The 19,738-nt window shown below is 36.5% G+C and overlaps 1 protein-coding gene across 3 annotated transcripts in view; it reads right to left on the bottom strand.

Moving 5' to 3' along the window:
• Positions 1 to 487: 487 nt before the first annotated feature.
• Positions 488 to 19,738, bottom strand: part of LOC141512633 (guanylate-binding protein 3-like) — a 34,097-nt gene continuing 14,846 nt past the window's right edge. Inside the window, exons 4-11 of one of the 3 annotated variants that reach the window (XM_074221730.1) lie at positions 13,708 to 13,808; positions 11,877 to 12,082; positions 9,949 to 10,194; positions 7,682 to 7,962; positions 6,665 to 6,877; positions 5,861 to 5,963; positions 4,785 to 4,978; positions 488 to 2,232 (exon numbers count right to left, since the gene is read on the bottom strand). In XM_074221730.1, the coding sequence (XP_074077831.1) occupies positions 2,008 to 2,232; positions 4,785 to 4,978; positions 5,861 to 5,963; positions 6,665 to 6,877; positions 7,682 to 7,962; positions 9,949 to 10,194; positions 11,877 to 12,082; positions 13,708 to 13,808 (1,569 nt within the window). In that variant the 3' untranslated portion in view covers positions 488 to 2,007. The remainder of the gene's footprint in view (positions 2,233 to 4,784; positions 4,979 to 5,860; positions 5,964 to 6,664; positions 6,878 to 7,681; positions 7,963 to 9,948; positions 10,195 to 11,876; positions 12,083 to 13,707; positions 13,809 to 19,738) is intronic. The other 2 variants (XM_074221729.1, XM_074221728.1) reach the window with 2 other exon arrangements.

Below are 19,738 nucleotides of genomic sequence, written 5' to 3' on the forward strand. Positions count from 1 at the left end.
TCTAGAACACCAAGAAATGTTATAGGGTTAACAGAGTGTTTCTGGGATAACAGAACCGATATAGGTAGCACCCGAATTCAAGAATTCTTGGTGTCAAGGCACCATAATCCATGATATCATGCCTGCCCCCTCAAGTACATATGGGAGCCCATGTTCATATTTTATGCTTCTTATAGGTTTGATATGTAAAACATGTGGGGACTCCATTTCTGATTTATATAAAGACATAGTTTACAGTATTACAGAAGGAAGTTTTCTGAAAAATGAAAACAAAGACCTTCAAATACCCAACAATGTGTCTAAAAGATGTAGTGAAGCAAAGGAGAATGGGTTAACCTGGATAAGAGAAGGCTTAAGAGGACCATCATAGGCTTTTCCAATTAGCTGAAGGAGTTACATGTGGAAAAGGGATTAGATTTTTTTCTCTTGTTGGTCCCCCAAAATCTGAACTGGATGTGATTCTCTTTTTTTTTTTTTTTTTTGTAACGCAATGGGGTTAAATGGCTTGCCCAAGGTCACACGGCTAGGTAATTATTAAGTATCTGAGGCCGGATTTGAACCCAGGTACTCCTGGCTCCAGGGCCACTGCTCTATCCACTTCGCCACCTAGCTGCCCCATAGATATGATTTTCAAAATGTATTTTGAAGCCTCCAGGAAACCACAGAGAATTCACAGGGACATAGTGTGATCTTTTAATTTTAAAGGGAAATACAGAACTATTTAAGAGCTGTCATATACCAGGTGAACTACTGCCTAGAAATAGTTCACAAATTCAGCATTAGATAATGCTACATTCCTTTCTTTCACATTTGACTAGGATAGTAAATTCTGATTTACATCATAATGACTTTGGAGACGCAGGTTTTTGGCAGTTGTTGAGTTAACAAGGAAACACTGAGCAAAAATCACCTTGGAACAGGAAATGGAGATGGGTACATAATGTCCAATAGGATTCTAAAGTCTGACAAGTTGTATTGGGCCTCAAAAGTGTAAACATCCCATTAGTAATTGTGGCTATTTATAAATGAGATAAAAGTAGTTTTCCTTCCTATTTATATTAATTGATTTTTCACAAGGCTATTAAGTTATTAGGACATTTATCCAAGATCACATAGGCTGTAAAGGTATTTGAACTGAAGTCTTCTGACTACAAACTTAAAATATTTTCTATTGCTCATACCCAAGTATTTATGGGGGTTCTGAAATCAGGAACTGTTTCATTTGGACTTTTGATAATCTTAAGAAGCACAGAGAGATATTTATGTTGTCATCTCTGAAGGTAAGTCAAGGGATGTGTCCTCCAAGGTCATCAAAACATATTTGGAGTTTAGAGGTCTTGTGTAAATCCAATCTTCTGTGTGACTTTGGACAAATTACTGTGTATATCTGTGCATCAGTGTCTCATAATATTAATAGCATTTACAGAACACTCTGAGGTGTTCAGAGTTTTACTCATTCTCCACTCACACCAAACCTGAGAAGTAGATGCTATCATCATCCCCATTTCATGGAGGAGGAAACTGAGACAGTGACGTGCAGGGACTTTTTTAAGGTTCTACAACCTGTGTCTGATGCCAGATATGAATTTAAATGTTCTAGTCCTGCCCCATCCATATATTGCACTATCAGGGAGTCACTTGTAAAATGAAGCAGGTAGATTCCATGACTATCCAGGTTTCTTCTAGCTCTGAATACTCTGAGTTATCAAAAGGAAGGGGAGAATTCAAGCTTCCTGCCTTCCTGACCATTTGCCTTAAAGAAAATAAGATTTCACTTACTAGAATGAAGCCTCATCTCACCAACACTTAGAAAATGGATGCTCTTCATATGAATTTGTTCCAAATTCTGTCTGGTGAGTATCAGTTTTGTCTTTTAGTACTTTGGTGAATTAGAAGCAGGAAACATACACTCACAGGTTTGCACACACATACATGGAGGTCTCAGTGCCATGTTTTATTTGGTGGAACAAATATATTCTTTAATATTTTTAGAAACGGAAACACCTTTCATTTTGATGTCCATTTGCCCAATGCCATCATTCCCAAGCCAATAAGTTTTCCTGTACCAGGTAGCAGGACCATCAATACAATGCCAACAGTTTGCAAAACTGTAGACCACCAGGAGGACCCTTTATTCTCAATCTCCTTAATCTTTGTTTGTAGATGTTCCATCTGTCTCTTCATCTTTTCAGCTTCCTCACAAAACCTTTCATTCATCAGCCTCTCTTGTTCCTAAGAGAAGACAAAAGTACAGTAGCATGGCCCATTGGTTAGTTCCTATTTCACCAAGAACCAGGAACCTCTATGTAGGCCCAGGGGATTTTTCCTCAAGGGGCATTCTTGGGTAATGAGAGGAAAAAACCCATCTAGAAGTTAGACCTTCTCTGTAATGACTCAATAATTCCCCACCATGAGAGAAAAGGACTTAGACCTCAGGGTCAGTGTTGAAATTGTAACACAAGGCCAAGTGGCTTGGAATCATGGTCCTAAAAGAGGGAGCTGAGTAGTACAGTGATGAATCTGGATGAGGAAATGCTGAGGTTGATTCTTGCTTCTGACTTAACTTGGTTTGACTGAAGTTGCATTCTGTAACCTAAAATAGTATGTAAGTCCCCAGATTGTTGTGAGGATAAAAAAAAATGAGATCATTTTTTCTTTGTAAACCTTTAATTGACATATAAAATTCTCACTATAGTCTTCAGCATTATTCTAAGTTCATAATCAAGAGACCCAGATATCCACATGTTAAAAACTAAAGAGCCATAAATATTATAATGGGTTCTTGTGAACATCAAAGTGACTTGCTCCTATGATCAACACTGAAGCAAATGTGAAGCAATATTTGCTGTTTCTATTATTCACCTGGACTGACTTTGGTCAGAGTCCGTGAGTTTAGGCAGGGTCTACTCCATCCTATGGCGTGTTGGGTAGGGACTAATTTCTAATGATATTAAGTGAACCAAGTCAGTCACTGAATAGGTTCTTGCTCCAGAACCCAGAAGTCTGGGGTTCAGTTAGGAGGATACAGTTGCCTTAGTCTGAGATACTTGGGATCATCCTAGCAACCCCAAACCACAGGAAATTCTAGAATTAATTTTCACTATCCAAGATGTTTAGGATTATAGATGACTCCAGAAAGCTTGGATTTCTTTAGGGTTATTGTTGAGGGCAAAAAGGCTTTGATCTGAATTCAAGGGGTTCAGTCAGAAGCAGGTGGAATTGTGACAAATGCAAGCATTTCCCTTTGAGATTTCCCTCTATGTGTTAGAAGTTCTAATCACAGGACCATAAAGGTTCATGGCACTTTGTGATTTCCAAGCCACTTTTTTAAAACATGTAATGGAAACTTTTTGCAACAACATTATATATAAAAGGCTAGGAATGTGACTGGGTGTAGAACACAGTGACTTGTCTCCTCCTGGGCTTACATTTTCTTCTGTGCTCTTCTTGTCCCCACTCATTTATATGAGGCAGCATGGCCTTGTTGGAATCCTTAGTAAGAAAGACCTGGATTCAAGTTCTACCTCAATTCTTCCTGGTTTTGTGACCCAGGAAAAGTCATTTAACCTTTTCATTGCCCCAGAAATTCTCCAGGACAGTCCTTGCAGGGTGGTGCTGATTGTACTGGTAGAGGAAATCTTCTCACTGCCTTTACTTCCATCAATGGGGTGATAGGGTATGCTCATTTTCCCTTACATTTGCAGGAAAGAGCCGAGGGTTTAGGTGTTGGCACACTGGGTAAAGGGGGTTTTGAATTTAGCCTTCTACAGTTTTTTGCAAGAGTATCCTGGGGCAGCTAGGAGGTGCAGTGGATAAAGCACCAGCCCTGGAGTCAGGAGGGCCTGATTTCAAATTCAACCTCAGACACTTAATTACTTAGCTGTATCACCTTGGGCAAGTCACTTAACCTCATTGCCTTAAATAAATACTATATGTGCCTAGTTTAGTAATGGTAGTTAAGACAGGACTTTCAGACCTTATGCCAGAGATTGCTGACCAGGAAATAGAATTCAAAATTAGCTTTAAGCTTGAATATATGTTGGTGAGGATGACCTTGGATCTTTGTTCCAAAGAGGTTGGTCCCTGGGTTCATTCCAGTTGAGGTTCAGAGAAATTCATGGTTCTCCTATGGTAGAAAAACTGAGGGATGTTCTCTAGTCAGATGACTGTTAAATTATCTTCCTTGTATAAAATGGATGTAGCATTAGGTCTTTGCTTTGAGTTAATTGTTTCTTTTAGCTGACTAGAAAAAACACAGACTTTGGTAGGGACTTTTGAACTTTGAAACCCATAGGGTGAGGGCTTGAACCTGGAATAGACTTGCACCTCATTGTGAGAACTGGGGGGATGCACTATGAATGACCCCAAAATCATTTGATATGTACAACAATTTTGTGCATTCAGTGAGGCAGATGTGATTGACTATCTTATAAGATGAAAAAATTGAGGATAAGGAAAGGACTCAAGCCTAAATCTTTTTTTTTTTTGCAAGGCAAATGGGGTTAAATGGCTTGCCCAAGGCCACACAGCTAGGTAATTATTAAGTGTCTGAGACCGGATTTGAACTTAGGTACTCCTGACTCCAGGGCTGGTGCTCTATCAACTGGGCAACCTAGCCGCCCAAGCCTAAATCTTCTAATGAAAAGCTCAGGGTACTTTGCTCTTGACTATACTGACTCTCATGAAGGCAAATTTGCCTTTCCTGCCCGTGTTCCCCATCCCTTTGCTCCCATGGTGATGGTGTTGTTTCCTAAACATAGCCACTGATCCCAGCCTTTTTGTACCTTTAGCTTATGATGCAAAATCATTTCCTGTTTTCTCAGAATCTGGATCCTATCTTCTTCCATTTTCTTTTTCAATTGGTTGGTGTTTACTTCATAATTTCTCTGCTGAGCTTCCATCTTTTGCTGCATTTCCATTTGTTGCTGTTCCAACCGCTTCTTCTCCTTCTCAGCTGCTTCTCTTTTGACTCGTTCAGCTGTTTGATGGAAAAGAAAGTCAGAAAATTAAATCAGGTGAGGTTAATTTTCATCTCTTACTAATTATGCAACAAGCATTTGTTAATTACTCACTAGGAGTTAAGTACTGTATACTTGAAAGCCCCCAAATTAATTAGTTAATAGATTATAAGCAATTTTTGCCCTCAAGAAGCTGTCCTTCTAAGGGAAGAAACAACATTCAGATAATTATTCAGATGCAAAAACATAGAGAGTTATTGGAAGCAGTGTGAATAAGGAAGGTAGCATTAAAAGCTGGAAGAATGAGAAAAGACCTTTTGAAGAAAGTGGGATTTTGACTAGGTATGAGTAATGAGGCAGAACATTAATGGCTTAGGGGACAGCAAGTGGAAAGGCCTGGAAATCAGAGGCATCTTCTTGTATCTGAGGAATCACAAATCATCACTGTTGCTAAACATACCGAGAGGGAGGCAGTAAGATGTAAGAAACAGTAAAGGTAAGAAAACGCCAATTTTTGAAGGGTTTTACATGTTAAATAGAGAAGTATTATATATGATCCTGGAGGTAATAAAGAGAGATGTCATTGAGCCAGAGAATGACGCATTAAGTTTTCTCCTGTTTCAGAATCCAAACTGACTCTGAGAAAGAGACTTAAAAGTCCTAAATTTCCTTTTTTTAAATAAGACTCATGGAAGCAAAGCTGAGCAAGTGGGAAAGAATAATCTCTCTGACCTCTTAGTCATAGTCACAGTTGCTGTTTACAAATTCAGAGTAGCCTGGCACAGTAGAGAAGAAGGAATCCCAAGTATTTCAGTTAATCTTCATGTCAAATGAGAGAGAATTTTGTTCCAAACCCACCAAATTCCTTCCTGACTAGATCCTCACACCTCAGCTCCCTCTACCTTCCAAGGCCTTCTCCTGGTCAGTGAGAGCTTGATCTGTCTGCAGGATGGATGCTTCTGTCATTGTCAGTGACTGCAGATACCTTTGGAGGACGTCCTCTGCCTGGACAGGCACACAAGAGACACATGCATAATTTTGCTCAGACTGAGTCAGATGCTGAGAAGAGCATAGCTTCTATGGCAGGAGCAATCTATGCTATAGGATAGATAATTCTCTTCTTTTTTTTTTTTTTAGGTTTTTTTTTTTGTAAGGCAAATGGGGTTAAGTGGCTTGCCCAAGGCCACACAGCTAGGTAATTATTAAGTGTCTGAGACCGGATTTGAACCCAGGTACTCCTGACTCTAAGGCTGGTGCTTTATCCACTACACCACCTAGCTGCCCCGATAATTCTTTTCTTATAAATTATTGCAAACATTTTTGGGATATGATAGACTCTGGAGAGTAAACACAGAGTCCATTGATGTGACCTGCTTGTAGGAAGCACCAACATCCCGTCCACAAGGAGGGACAGCTCTGAGCATCACATTTTTTCTAAGCATGGACCTGAAGGACTAGGGCAGCCTGTGTCACATCTGGCTTATTATGGCCTAGCTTCTTAAAGTCCAAAGCATGTTTTCTGGACAGGTAAAAGAGATTTCTATTAGGAACACCCAGCTGAGATATGAACTATAAAATCAGAAGTCTCCAGACATTCTCCTCTTTGGGTGATTATTGGTGGGAGAAAATCACTGCTCCATATCCAATGGGATCAGTGGTACCACCATGCTGTGTCACCATTCCTGGCCCCTTGGGTCTTTGATCACCTTTATCCCTTTCCTGGGCTCTTGATGATAATTGTTTATCATTTTTTCTCTCTCTTCCTTGTAGAGCTTATAACCCCCTGGCACAGAGAAGGTGCCTTGAGAAATTGCTTTTCTCAGGGTCTGAGAGAGATTTTCAAGTTTAGTTTGGCAATATTTAGTCGATTCTTCCTCATTTCGAAGTATGAAATCATTCTTCTGGTTTTCCAAGATTTTCTGCCAGTGAGATGGAGAGAAAAACATTTAGGGAAACTGAGGCAACATAACAGTAATAATAATAATAACAGATCATGATTGACATGATCCTCAGAGGCTATCAAAGTTCCCTATTTCATTGAAAATGGTGTTTTTTTTTTAAAGAAATTGTTGAGAGAAGGGCTACCTGATTTTCTTTTTCTGGTAAAAGTTTGGTCGAATGGGACTTAAAATTCTGGCTTAGGAGCTGAGATACTTAGGCTCCAGTTTTAAATCTGATTCTCTCTATTTAAATCTATTCTCTCTATGGACAAGTAAACTATCTTCCTTGTGGCCTAAAGTCCTCCCACTCCAAAAATGAGGTGATTACATCAAATGATTCTCCATATCACTGCCTGTCTTGAAAGCGTATAATAATGATTCTTCCTTTGGTGTGGACCGAATGCTACCAGGCTAAGTAATGCAGATTTTATGCTTGGATTGGCATATGCTCCTAGAAGGAATCTGAGGATTCTAAGGGTAGAAACATGTGTAGGGATGAGTGGATTTGTGAGCTCCAGGGAAACCACAATAGGACGTTATCTATTCAGCAAATGTGTGAGTGGGTGATAGTTTGTCTTCTAAGTGATTTCAATGTGTCACTAGGAAAGAACATTTATTCCATGGCAAATGAGATTTGAGCCTTTAGACCTTTAGCTCTCTAGATAAACCAGGATATTCTCATATGAAATAAGTAGACAGAGCCCAAGGTAAAAAAATTGGAAAAAAATTAGATTTCACTCAGAAAAGAGACATAAGAAGGGAAGAATAAATAAGAGAACGTACCATCAGTTCCTTCCAGAACTTGTTTCTGTCATTCCTGAAAGAATGCTTCTGAAAAATTGAAATGGCTTCTTTCTCACAGTCTGTATGTAGCTTTTCCAAGTCCTGGAGTGTGTCCATGGGGTAGTTCACTTTAAGGACCATTTGCTCTATATAATGGTTGGTAGCTTTATGCACAGCAGCTGAGTTCTCAGTCTGAGCCAATGCCAACATTGTATTATTCAGCAGGAGATCGCTTCTACTAGAGATTGCATTCACATAGATCTCCAGCAGCTTTCCCAACCCTGATTTACAAGATAAAATGGAAGATGAGACAAAGAGCAAAATTTCAAGTATTAATTATCTAGTTGAACCCATCCTGATCAAGGATCTCTTTGATTTCCAATTACAACTAGACATTTCTGAATAAATGGGGGAGAGAGCATGACCACTCAAAGCACCCTATTCTGTTTTAATAATTTGAATGATTAGGAAGTGTCAATTTTCTTCAGGCCTAAATATTTCTCTTTTTAAAATTTTTTTTTGTTTTTGTAAGGCAATGGGGTTAATGGACTTGCCCAAGGTCATACAGCTAAATAATTATTAAGTGTCTGAAGCTAGATTTGAGCTCAGGAACTCCTGACCCCAGGGCTGGTGCTCTATCCACTGCACCATCTAGCTGTCCCCTAAATATTCCTCTTGGCAAATTCTACCCAATTTTCATAATTTTGTCCTCTGAGATCAAATGGAATGGATCTAAGTAATTTTCCATATTCTTCTGTAAACTTCAGTCCTTTCACCAATTTTCATTATCTTGTCTCTGTCTTTCCTAAAGTAAAGTACCTAAAATTGAATACAGAAGACTAGTAGTGACTTAGTTGGATTCAAATACTTGACTCATTCTTTGCAACAAAGACTTGAATAACTGTGCATTTGAGACTACTGACCATAGTGAATTTGTAATCCATGTATATTCTTCATGTCTTCCCCCCCAAGAACTATTTTTATTTCCTCTATATTTTTATATAGAGAAGTTGGCATTTCTTCTCATGAGATATCATCATTCATTTATAGTCACTGTTTTATTGTGCCAGTTAACATTGTATCTCATTTCTTTCATTCAATATATTGGTTCTTCTGAGTTCTATGATATCTATCCCTTGGTTCCCCATTTCATTTGCATCATTTTAAACTTTGTCAATGTTATTGAAAATGATATAAATCCTTGAGGCATGACATCAAAGGTTTTCCTTCAATGTAACTCCAAGTTATTAAAGGGGGGGTCTGGTCATTTAATATATTCTGAATCTACCTAACTGTATTCTCACTTGTTTTCTATTTCTATATTATTCATAATCATAGCAAGACACAGTTAAATATTCTTTTGATTTCTCACTGTACTAAACTGAAATTATTTCTCTGATCTATACCAATCCATAGTCAAACAGGAAAATTTGTTTATCTGCCGGATTTTAGTAGTTCTTCTTTCTTTATTGCTTACAGATTGGCCCCTTAATAATGTGTTCTAGAACAGGGCTCTCCAACATTAGATTATCTTAGGGCCGTGTTAAAATAAAATAATTATTCGAGGGTTGCACCCAGGACAAAAAAATACAGTACACTAATATAATAGTAATTACTTCTTAGAAAGTGGGGGAATGTGAGTTATCAATATGAGAGGAAATGACACTAAGTGAAAGCAAACACCGACTGCTTAGTACAGAAGGAACAGATTAATTGAAAATTCCATCTGCAATACTGCTTAAAAGAAAATTAGCATCAATGAGATTTTTTTTTAGTTCTGGAATTAAAGAATCTAATATGCATTTCATGCAAATTATTATTTTATTTTTTCACTTGTGAAAATTAAAACACATAGGTGGGTCACATAAAATCACACTGAGGGCCACATGCTGCCTGCGGGCCATATTTTGGACAGCCCTGCTGTAGAATATTGTCAGAGATAGAAGCAGAAGTCACTGGATTATATTTAATTAAGTCTAATCACTTCACCTTTGAAGAATTAAGGTAAATGACTTTCTCTACACCTGTGGCAACTCTCTGATTTATTTTTATCTAATTTAATCTCTATCAAAGATCACTGTTATTGTCTCCATGTACATATTTTTATGCAAAGATTTTTAAAATAAAAAGTAGGGAAACACAAGCAATGATATCCAAGTTCATAAGGAGAGTAATGCAAAAATCTTACAATACCTGTACCCCTACAGAGAAACAAAGGACACATACACAATCCCAAACCAATATGTTTTGGAGCAAAGAAAACTCACGATTCCCATTGATCATGATGTTATCAATAAATCTCTTGGGTTTTGCATTGGAAAAGATATAAGAGCAGAAGTTGTCTGCTTGATGCTTGAACGCAGGTACCATCTCGCTCTCTTGGATATAATCAGAATAGGATAATTGTATTTTTCTTTTTGCTGGAAGCACAAATTGAAAACACTTCCGTTTTATAAAGACTCTTCTGATACATTCTCTTGAAAGATTGGCTTTACTTTCATTGATGTCCTTGCCTGAGGAATAGGAAAACAGAGATAATCTTAAGACACAGGCCTGGAACAAGGGGTTATGAAGATGCTTAAGACTTCCGGTTGCTGTAGTCAAGTCTTTCTGTTTCCAAATGTAATGTAGAATGAGACAGAGAATTTTTAAAACTAGAAGTTATTTAGGGAGAGATTATTAGAAACCAAGCAATGAATCACTTCCTGTAAGGATAATGTATTATGTTATTCAGAGGAGATGCCTAAAAACATGCAGAGAAAATGGATTTACCCCGAATCTTAATGGAGTCTCTCATAGATTCATCATTGAACTCAGCATATTACTGCATTATTTACTGATAAGGGAGAAAGAGAGCTGTGACTTCCTAAAATGAAAAAAGACCCAAGAGCTAGAGGATAAGATCAGGAAGAACACAGGCTCCCAGGCTAATAAAAGGAGACATAGCTTGTTTTAAATTAATAACAAGTCTACCACTATAAAGAGAATTGGTCATTGAGAGGAAACTGTCTCAGAAGTCATTCTCAACCCTTCTTTCTTACCCTTATTCTCTAATCAGTCTACTGTATTCTCGTTCTTTTTATATACCTTGTTCCACACTTTTATTTCATATATATTTTACCCTCTTTTCTCACATAATTTGTACCACTAGTATGTCAACTTTTTGAGGGTAGGCATTTTTGTCCCTGTACACTGATTACTGAGCACAGTCCCTTAGTAGAGTATATTTTTAATTAATGTTTTTAGACTAGAATTGAAGGAACTCATTGTCAAACATAATTTAGAGACATTTGCAGTGAGATTATCATATCTGTCAGTATGCCATCAAAGGGTTCCCAGTCTATGATGAAAAAATCATGATGAAAAAATTAGAGATTTGTGCATTTTTAAATGTATAATTCATTATGAAGTATTAGAAGAAGAAAGGTTACTAGAGCAAAGACAGAACTGAATGGGAGCTTGGAAGGTCAGTCAGAAATCTTTAGGATAAGCAAATTATATTTGAGAGAGACATATCCATTGTTTCTCTATGGTAGAAACCCCTCTCTTTTCACTAGTTAATGGATGTGTAGCTGAGGGTTTTTGGAGATCTTGGAGTCCATACTCTTCCTTTTCCAGATGAGAACACTTAAATTTAAATTTCTTACCCAAAGTCACATGGACAATGAGTACCAATGTTGTCTGACTCCAAATGTACTTCCCCTTGTGAATGTACAAGCCTTCTCAAGAACATGGCTATCTATCTCTTGCTGTGAACAAATTCTATGCTACTACTGAAGAGAAAGAATTCCTTAGGATTCAATGAAACTCAGAAAATCAAGTCATTCATTTTTATTGAAATTCCTTGCTTACCAACCATACAAAACCATCTATCTCTTTTGTAAATTCAGAGGATACAAACTCATGTCAGAAGTTGGCAAAATTAGTTATCTCAGAGACTATTCCTTCTTGGAAGAGGACACTAGATTATGAAAATTCTGGGACTACAAAAAAGGAGATCAACTGACTCTCTACAAAGCCCTGAGAGCCTAGATAGATTTCAGCTTCCATTTCTTTAGTCCATGAGATCCAAAAGAATAAGTCACAGGAATAAACAGTTAAGCTGCAAAGAAATGGAAAAAAAACATTGGATGTCAGTTCTCCCTGTACTACCCAGGGCCAATCATGTGTCCAAAATTGATTTCAAACAAATTACCTGTTCTGAATTTCAGGACATTTTCCAGACATTCATCTGGGCTTATGGGGCATATTAGTAGGTGAAATTTCTCGGTAAATTTATGCATAACCCATACAAGGTCTGGGAAGAAGTGATGAATATATTCTTGTAAATAACTATTATCTTCATCATCATCATTAAGAAAGGAATTGACTTCCATCAGCTTTGTCACCTCCTTTACATAGCTAAGATTGTGGATAAGAAAAAAGGAGTTGCCCAGTGAAGATCCCTTCCCACCATTAATTATATAAATTCTCTTGCCCACATTCCCTTCTGTACTCATGCAATTCCTATCACAGATGTAAAAGGAGAAAGGAAGAATTTTTCAGGGTTATTCCTGATAAACCTGATATTTCATTAATCAACTTGGTGAGATCCAAGGTCTCATTATGATTCCTGATTGCTACAGTATTAGAATAAAAGATCTTGTATTGAACCAGTCTGACTATATTCATTTATTAAATGTTTACTATGCATCATACAATGTTCTGAGACCTAGGCATACCAATGAAGACAAAAACATGATTTTTCCTAAAGAGGAGGTAATATGGCATACAATTATGTATGCTATAGATATGCACATAGGCACATATAGACAAATGTTGATATCTAGGTATATATTCATATTGAAATCAATATATAAGGACATCTATCTTGAGATGTCCAAAAGGCTCCTAGAAATGAGAAACTCGTGCTCAGCAGAGAGGTTAGAACAAGATACACATTATTATAGGGATGATAACTGCATCTATTGGAGCCTGTGAGATTACCAAACAAGAAAGTTGAATGGAAGAAGTGAAAACAGCTTGGGGCAGAACTTTGTGGGAAACCGATGGTCTGTCATTGGCAAAGACCTGAATAAAAATCCAGCATAAGAGGCTGAAGAGAAATCAGAAAAATAGGAGAATAAACAAGAAAAAATGTGTCATGAAAATCTAGGGAGGATATCTAGGAGAAGAGCTTGATCCACAGTGGGTAAAGGTTGTGGTAATATCAAGAGGGATGAAGATTGAGAAAAGATGAGTAATTAAGAGTTTAATGTTAACTTTGAATGGAGGAAGTTCAGTTGAATGACGAGGTCAGAATGAAGATGGTAGAGGGTTAGAAGAGAGTGAGAGGAATGGCTATAGAGGCACTGATTAGAGACATTCTTCTCAGTAAGTCTCATGAGAAGAGAAATATAGAATTGTAGTTTTGAGATAGAAGGATAGAGTGAGATTTTTTTTAAACATATGGGAGACATGACTTATTTTGTAGATGATGGGGATGCAGCCTATTGATAGGAAGAGATTCAAGATTAATGAAAGAGCAAGGGTGATAGAAAGGATAACCTTTTAGAAAAAAAGGATGAGATGGAAACAAGGGAGAATGAAAAGGGTTTTTTTGGCAAGGTGAGAGGTCACCACTTCATGTAAAACAGGAGTGATGATTCTAGGTAGAGAAAGACAAAGGAGGGATGCAAGATTAGAAAGGGCAGAAAAAGAGACTTGACAAAGATTAGCATATAGTATGATGGAGTGTTCAAGGCATTTCAGAATTCTTGAACATGGAAGTGGAATACTTATGTACAATAGCAAGCTCAACCAAAGTCCACTCCAGGCTTCATTTGTAGGCCTGGTGCTAGACTGTCATGTGAGGATCAGACTATTTGGTTTGGGAACAATGATTCGAGAAGTTTGGGCACATAGTATTTCTTGGCAGAGAAATTCATGATGAGACATCCTAAAGTATAGATAATTTATCATCGATCCTTGTAAAGAAAAATTAGCGTTGAAAATTTCTTGGATGATCTAAAATTCTGAAAGGATACTGCATCTGTTCCAAGTCCCAGTCGTTAACGGTGTTGTAGACAAAGGTGCTGCTGAGCAGGATGGCCAGGGCAAAGATCCATAAGTCATTCTTGGAGTCTGCCTACAAAACACGTTATGTCAGTAACCTATTATTTAACCATTCATCTCTGAAACTATATGAGTCTTGTCTAGTCATGGTCTGATGCCTTAGGATTGGGGTTTGAGATTGTAATCTAAATCATTGCCTTGAATCTACCTAAAAGATTATTTATCAACCTTTCTATTTTATTGGTCAGTCTGTATTTTAACTGACAGATATTCTAATACACCTAAAACTGGTGAAGTTGGAGCCTATCTTTGTATCCAGGTTCTTCTAAAAATGTTTTATTTTTATCAATTATATATCAATGTCATTTTTAAATTTAGTTTTTTTTAAAGTACTGAGTTTCAAACCCTATCCTCCCTCCCTCATTGAGATTATAAGCAAACTGATATAGGTTATCTGCCATCATATAAAGCATTTCCTTATTAGTCACTTTTTATAATAAGATTTGAACAAAAAAATAAAAAAGAATAAAAGATTTAAAGAAAGAAAGCAAAAAGAAAAAAGGAAGGAAGAAGGAAAGAAATTGGAAAGAAAGGAAAAATTGCTTCAGTTTGTATTCAGCTATCATTTCTCTGGATGTAGCTAACATATTTTATCATGAATTGTTTGGCACTGTCTTGGATCATTATATTGCTGAGTATTGCTAAGTAATTTAAAGTTCTTTTTCATACAACATTGCTGCTACTGTGTACAATGTTCTCCTGGTTTTGTTCACTTCATTTTGCATCATCCATTCATATAAGTCTCTCTAGGTCTTTCTGAAGTCATCTTCATTGTCATTTCTTTTGAAAAAATAATATTCTATCACAATCAAATATCATCACAATTTTTGTTCAGTCATTCTCCAATTGTTGGATATTTTTCTTCCTTTTTTCCTTTTTTTTGCAAGAAAATGGGGTTAAGTGACTTGCCTAAGGTCACACAATTAGGTAATTATTAAGTATCTGAGGTCACATTTGAACTCAGGTCCTCCTGACTCCAGATCTGTTGCTTTATCCACTGTGCCACCTAGCTGCTCTAGGACATTCTTTCAATTTCCAATTCTTTTCCACCACTAATGTAGCTGCAATTAATAATTGTCATGTAGGTTTTTTCTTTTTTTATAACCTCTTTGGGATACACACTGTTTAGTAATATTGTTAAATTGATTGTCCTTCAGGCATAGCTCCTAATTACTTTCCAGATTGTTCAATCATGCTCACATGATTGGATCAGTTCACAATTCTACCTATGGTGCCCCAGTTTCCCAATATTTATACATTCCTTCCAACATTTATCATTTCCTTGTCATATTAACCAATATGACAGGTGTGTAGTGGTCAGAGTTGTTTTAATTTGTATTTATCTAATCAATAGTAATTTAGAGCATTTTTATATAAGTATAGATAACTTTGATTTCTTTGTTTGAAAATTACCTGTTTATATTCTTTTGGCATTTTTCAAATGGAGGATGATGGAGTTCAAAGCCTGATTCAATATAAGTACAGACATCAACATAAGCAGAAATCATATAATTGTTTCAATAATTCAGAAAACATCGTTAACTAAATATATTACCTATTCCTATTTTTAAAAAAACCCATCATTAAACACTATCTGAAATGGAGATGGAATAGAGGACTTCTCAGAATAATCAGGGGTAAATCAAGGATATCCTTATTCAATACTAATTTGAAATGAGAATTATAGTAATAATAGAAGAGGAAATTGAAAGAATTAGAATAGCCAATGAGAAAATAAAAATATCTTTCCTTGCAAATAATATGATTGTATGCTTGGAGAATTCTAGAGAATTGATTAAAAACCTAGTTGAAATAATTAACTTCAGGAAAGTTTAAAGATATAAAATAAATCCATGTTAAAGATCAGCATTTCTATATACTAGCAACAAAATGATAAATTTATTTTCTCACTGAATAAACCCCACCTGCTCATTCAGTTTCACTAAGCAAGAAAGACAACCAAGGAAGAAACAGGTAAGTTGCACCCTCAGCACCTTCAAGTCCCCTAAGTCTTGGAAAAAGGAAACACTGGATTGAATCCAAAATTGCTCTGCCTCTTGATAACAGTTATGCCACTTGGACACTCCAATCACTTTCCTTCCTGGACCCCAAAGTCATTATTTGGAGAAAGACCATATTAAGGAGGGAAATCATTTCAGATAAATGACTTTTCTTCTTTACCAACACCAGCATCAACTTCTACCAATAGGCAAGCAGGCCCAAGAGACCCCTAGAAAGGGTAGATCATTGCAAAGTTTAATTTTTTTAAATATTATATTTCTGATCAAATATTGATTTCTCTAATTCAGTCTCTAATTCAGGATTATAAGTCTGAATGTTCACCTCTGCCTTCCTCAAGGTCTGTGTCTCTCTAGCTATATGTAAATATGAATGCCAACTCAGTCTGTGTGAATTAGCCTGTTCCCCTTAACTGCATTTACAAGTTTGACTCTCACAGTTATGACAACTTTTAGACAAAGACCATTCTGAGAAGGTAGGAAATTGGTCTGGTTACCTCGATAAGAGACTTAAATAAATTCTTATACTTATGAAACTTTGAAAAGGGAGAAATCCCAATGTTTTGTATATGTATAACATCAGAAAACAATATAAAATATCAAGTCAGTATAGGTGACAGCATTTCTGCTATTAATTAGAACTTTGTCAGTGCTGATTTAGAATAGATCTCACAGATAGGTTAGAGAATCATAGGGTAATCAGTGCACCTTTATGTACTAATAGGCAACCTGATTGGTTGGATGTCAAAATTTTATAACTCTTTGTTTGATTTCTATGAATATTTTCCCCTCATTAAACTCTTGGTTGATATATTAAATGATGTCTTCTACTTGTAGATTTTTTGGCAAGATCTTACAGATTAAAACTTCAAAACTTCATGCTAAACTTTTTGTTATTTCATTTTTAGCCTAAGAAAATTAGAGTTAACAGCACCAACCCTATTGGCAGCCTAGCCTCAGCTCCCATCCAATAGAGGTACCTCCTATAAATACATTTTCAGGTCCTGAAGCCAAAGTTATTGAAGATTAAGGAACAACTATTTCTGGACATTCTTGGAAATCTTTGGCATTTTCAAGTGGCTCAGTCACCAAAACTGCTATGATTTTATCTGTGGAAGTGACATTAAAGAAGAGGAATTCCTAACTACTTTGCCTTTTCACCCTAAATAAAGATCCTGATGCTTCACTATCTGACTTGGAGCTGAAATGTCTTCTATGTTCTCTCATCTGTTAGTATGGGACCTACTGAAGAGCAGGAACTCTCTTGATTTTTTCCCTTTCTAGCTTTAGCATTCAGTGCAGTACTTTATATCTACTAATCACTTAGAAAATGCTTTTTCATCCCTCAATTCATTTATTCATTCATTGTTCTTTGCTTGATCAATTATACATAATTTTTAAAGCACAGAAGAGACTAATTGACTTCAATCTCATGTAGCAGAAGAACTTAGAGCAGTGAGCTTCCTTGATGCATCTAGAGAAAAGAAGGAAAGGCTGGGTATTCCATAAGACTATAGAATCAAAATCTCTTCCATTGTCACTTCAAAGGTGCAGGATGGATCAAATCTATGTTTGAAGAAGACATTCCCAAAAAGGAAGCAAAAAGATTTTGTAGAAAATATGATTAACAAAGGTTGCAAAACGTTTTTGTTTTTGTTTGGTATGGTTTCAGACAGTATATGCTCTTCAAAATCTCCCTGAATTTCCCTTAGATTTATTTGTTTGTTTGTTTGTTTGTTTGTTTATTTATTTATTTGCTTGTTTGTTTATTCATTCATTCACTCATTTATTTATTTATTCATTCATTCATTTGTTTGTTTGCTTATTTATTTGCTTACTTGTTATTTATTTATTTTATTTATTACTGATGTCCTTTCCAGATCTAGATCAATAATTCAATGACTGCTTATATCTTAAAATGTTAATTTCTGTCCAATAGTGGGTAAAATGGGACAAACAGTATGCTAATGTGTAGGTCAAACCATGTCATTCCTCAAGAAACTTTGGTGGGTGCTGCCCATTGTCTCTAAGATAAAATGCAAATTTTGCTTTCTCAGTGTGGCTCTATTTTATGCTCAGGACTTCATGCTTTTTCATAGATTGTATCCCAAGCCTTGAATACTCTCTATTTCCTATATAATGATGGGTACAAAATTGCCAAATACAACTGGCATGAAACCCTAGGATGTTGAAGGTTATTTTTTAATCTTCTAAAAATTTTTTTTTTATTTCCAAACAAAAGGACCTTGACAATGAATCTTTACATCACCAGGCCTCCGCCAGGATAGGCTAATCACCTAAAATCTCATCATCATCCTGCTTGACTGAATTTTTGATTCTCAGCACATTCTCACTTCCTTTAGCTGCTGATCCCCTCTGATTAGAGAGCTGGAGGGTGTAGCAGTAAATTCCTCCAGTCTTCTTTTCCACAGGGCTCATATCAGAACTTTCCAGTTGATTCAACATTTGCTATTCTCAGCTCTACTTGGTTTTCACTCCATGCAAACCATGCCCTTACACAGGATTTCTCTTTTTCTCATTCTCCCATTTTCAGTTTCTTTTTATTTCCTATTTACCCCTTATTCGCAGCTTCAGTTTAGTATGATGTCTGATATATAATAGTTGATTAATATTTTTTTAATTAGCTTGGCACAGTGATAATCCTCTTGCCAAGGGCAACAAGACGTTTGCTCTTCAGACTTCACAATTTCCAGTCTCAAATGTTACAAAATTCATAGCAGCTCTTTTTGTAGTGTCAAAGAATTGGAAATTGAGGGGATGTCCAACAATTGAGGAATGACTGAACAAGTTATGGCATATGAATGTTATAGAATATTATTATTCTATATAAGAAGCCTTAAATGGTCAGACTCTAGAGAAGCAAGAAATGAATTACAGGATCTGATCCTGAGTGAGGGGAGCAGAACCAAGAGAACATTGTATATATTAAAAGCAACATTGTGAGCTGATCAGCCTCGATGCATGCAGCTCCTCTCATTGGTTCAGAGAACTAGGGCAACCCTAGGAAACTGGCCATGGACAATGTTATCCCCATCCAGAGGAAGGAAAACAAAACAAAACAAAAACCTCTTCAGAATATGAATGAACAATACATTCACTTTCTAAAATTTCTCTTATGTATTTCTTTTCTATCTCATGGTTTTCTATTTTTCCCCTTAATCCTAATTCCTCATACTAAAAATGACTAATCAGTAAACATATTAAACAAAAATGTTTTTGAACAATATTCACCTGACTGTTCCCCACTGAGGAGTGAGTGGAAAGAGAGGGTAAGGAAATTATGTAACTTAAAATATACTTATGCATGAGTATGAATGTTGAAAAACTTTTATAAGATGTAATTGGAAAAATAAAATAACATCCATTGAGAAAAAAAGAAAGAACCAGACCAGTAAAACAGTGGTCACACTACCTTGAAAGCACACATAATTCCAGAACTGTCTGTGGAAACAGCATTGTGAAAGATCCTACAGCTTCTACACAGGCATGTGGACATAGATTCCCATAGATTCCCTGGGGTCTCAGTAGGCAAGCATCTCTATGTAGAGATGATTCTACTCATGTGCCCATAGTCTAGCCATTAATTTCAGCTCTGAGAGTGGAGTATGAGGCCCTTGCAGTTTCAAAACTCCTAAAGAACAAGAATAGCCATATAAAATGAAGCAACCATGAATCACATATAATAGAATGCCTTAAGGGTTATCAGTTTCCCTGGCTTTTGTATACACCTTGCTAATAGCTTGAAAATATGCATAACTTGGATTTGCAAAGCATTTTACAAAGATTATCTCATTTGAGCCTGGCAATAACCCTAGGATGTATGTGCACTTGCTATCCTCATTTAACAATTGAGGAAACTAAGTTGGAGAGGGTCCAAGTGACTTTACCAGGGTCACACAGCACC

This window comes from Macrotis lagotis, chromosome 2, assembly GCF_037893015.1.
Source record: "Macrotis lagotis isolate mMagLag1 chromosome 2, bilby.v1.9.chrom.fasta, whole genome shotgun sequence".
NCBI classification, from domain to species: domain Eukaryota; kingdom Metazoa; phylum Chordata; class Mammalia; order Peramelemorphia; family Peramelidae; genus Macrotis; species Macrotis lagotis.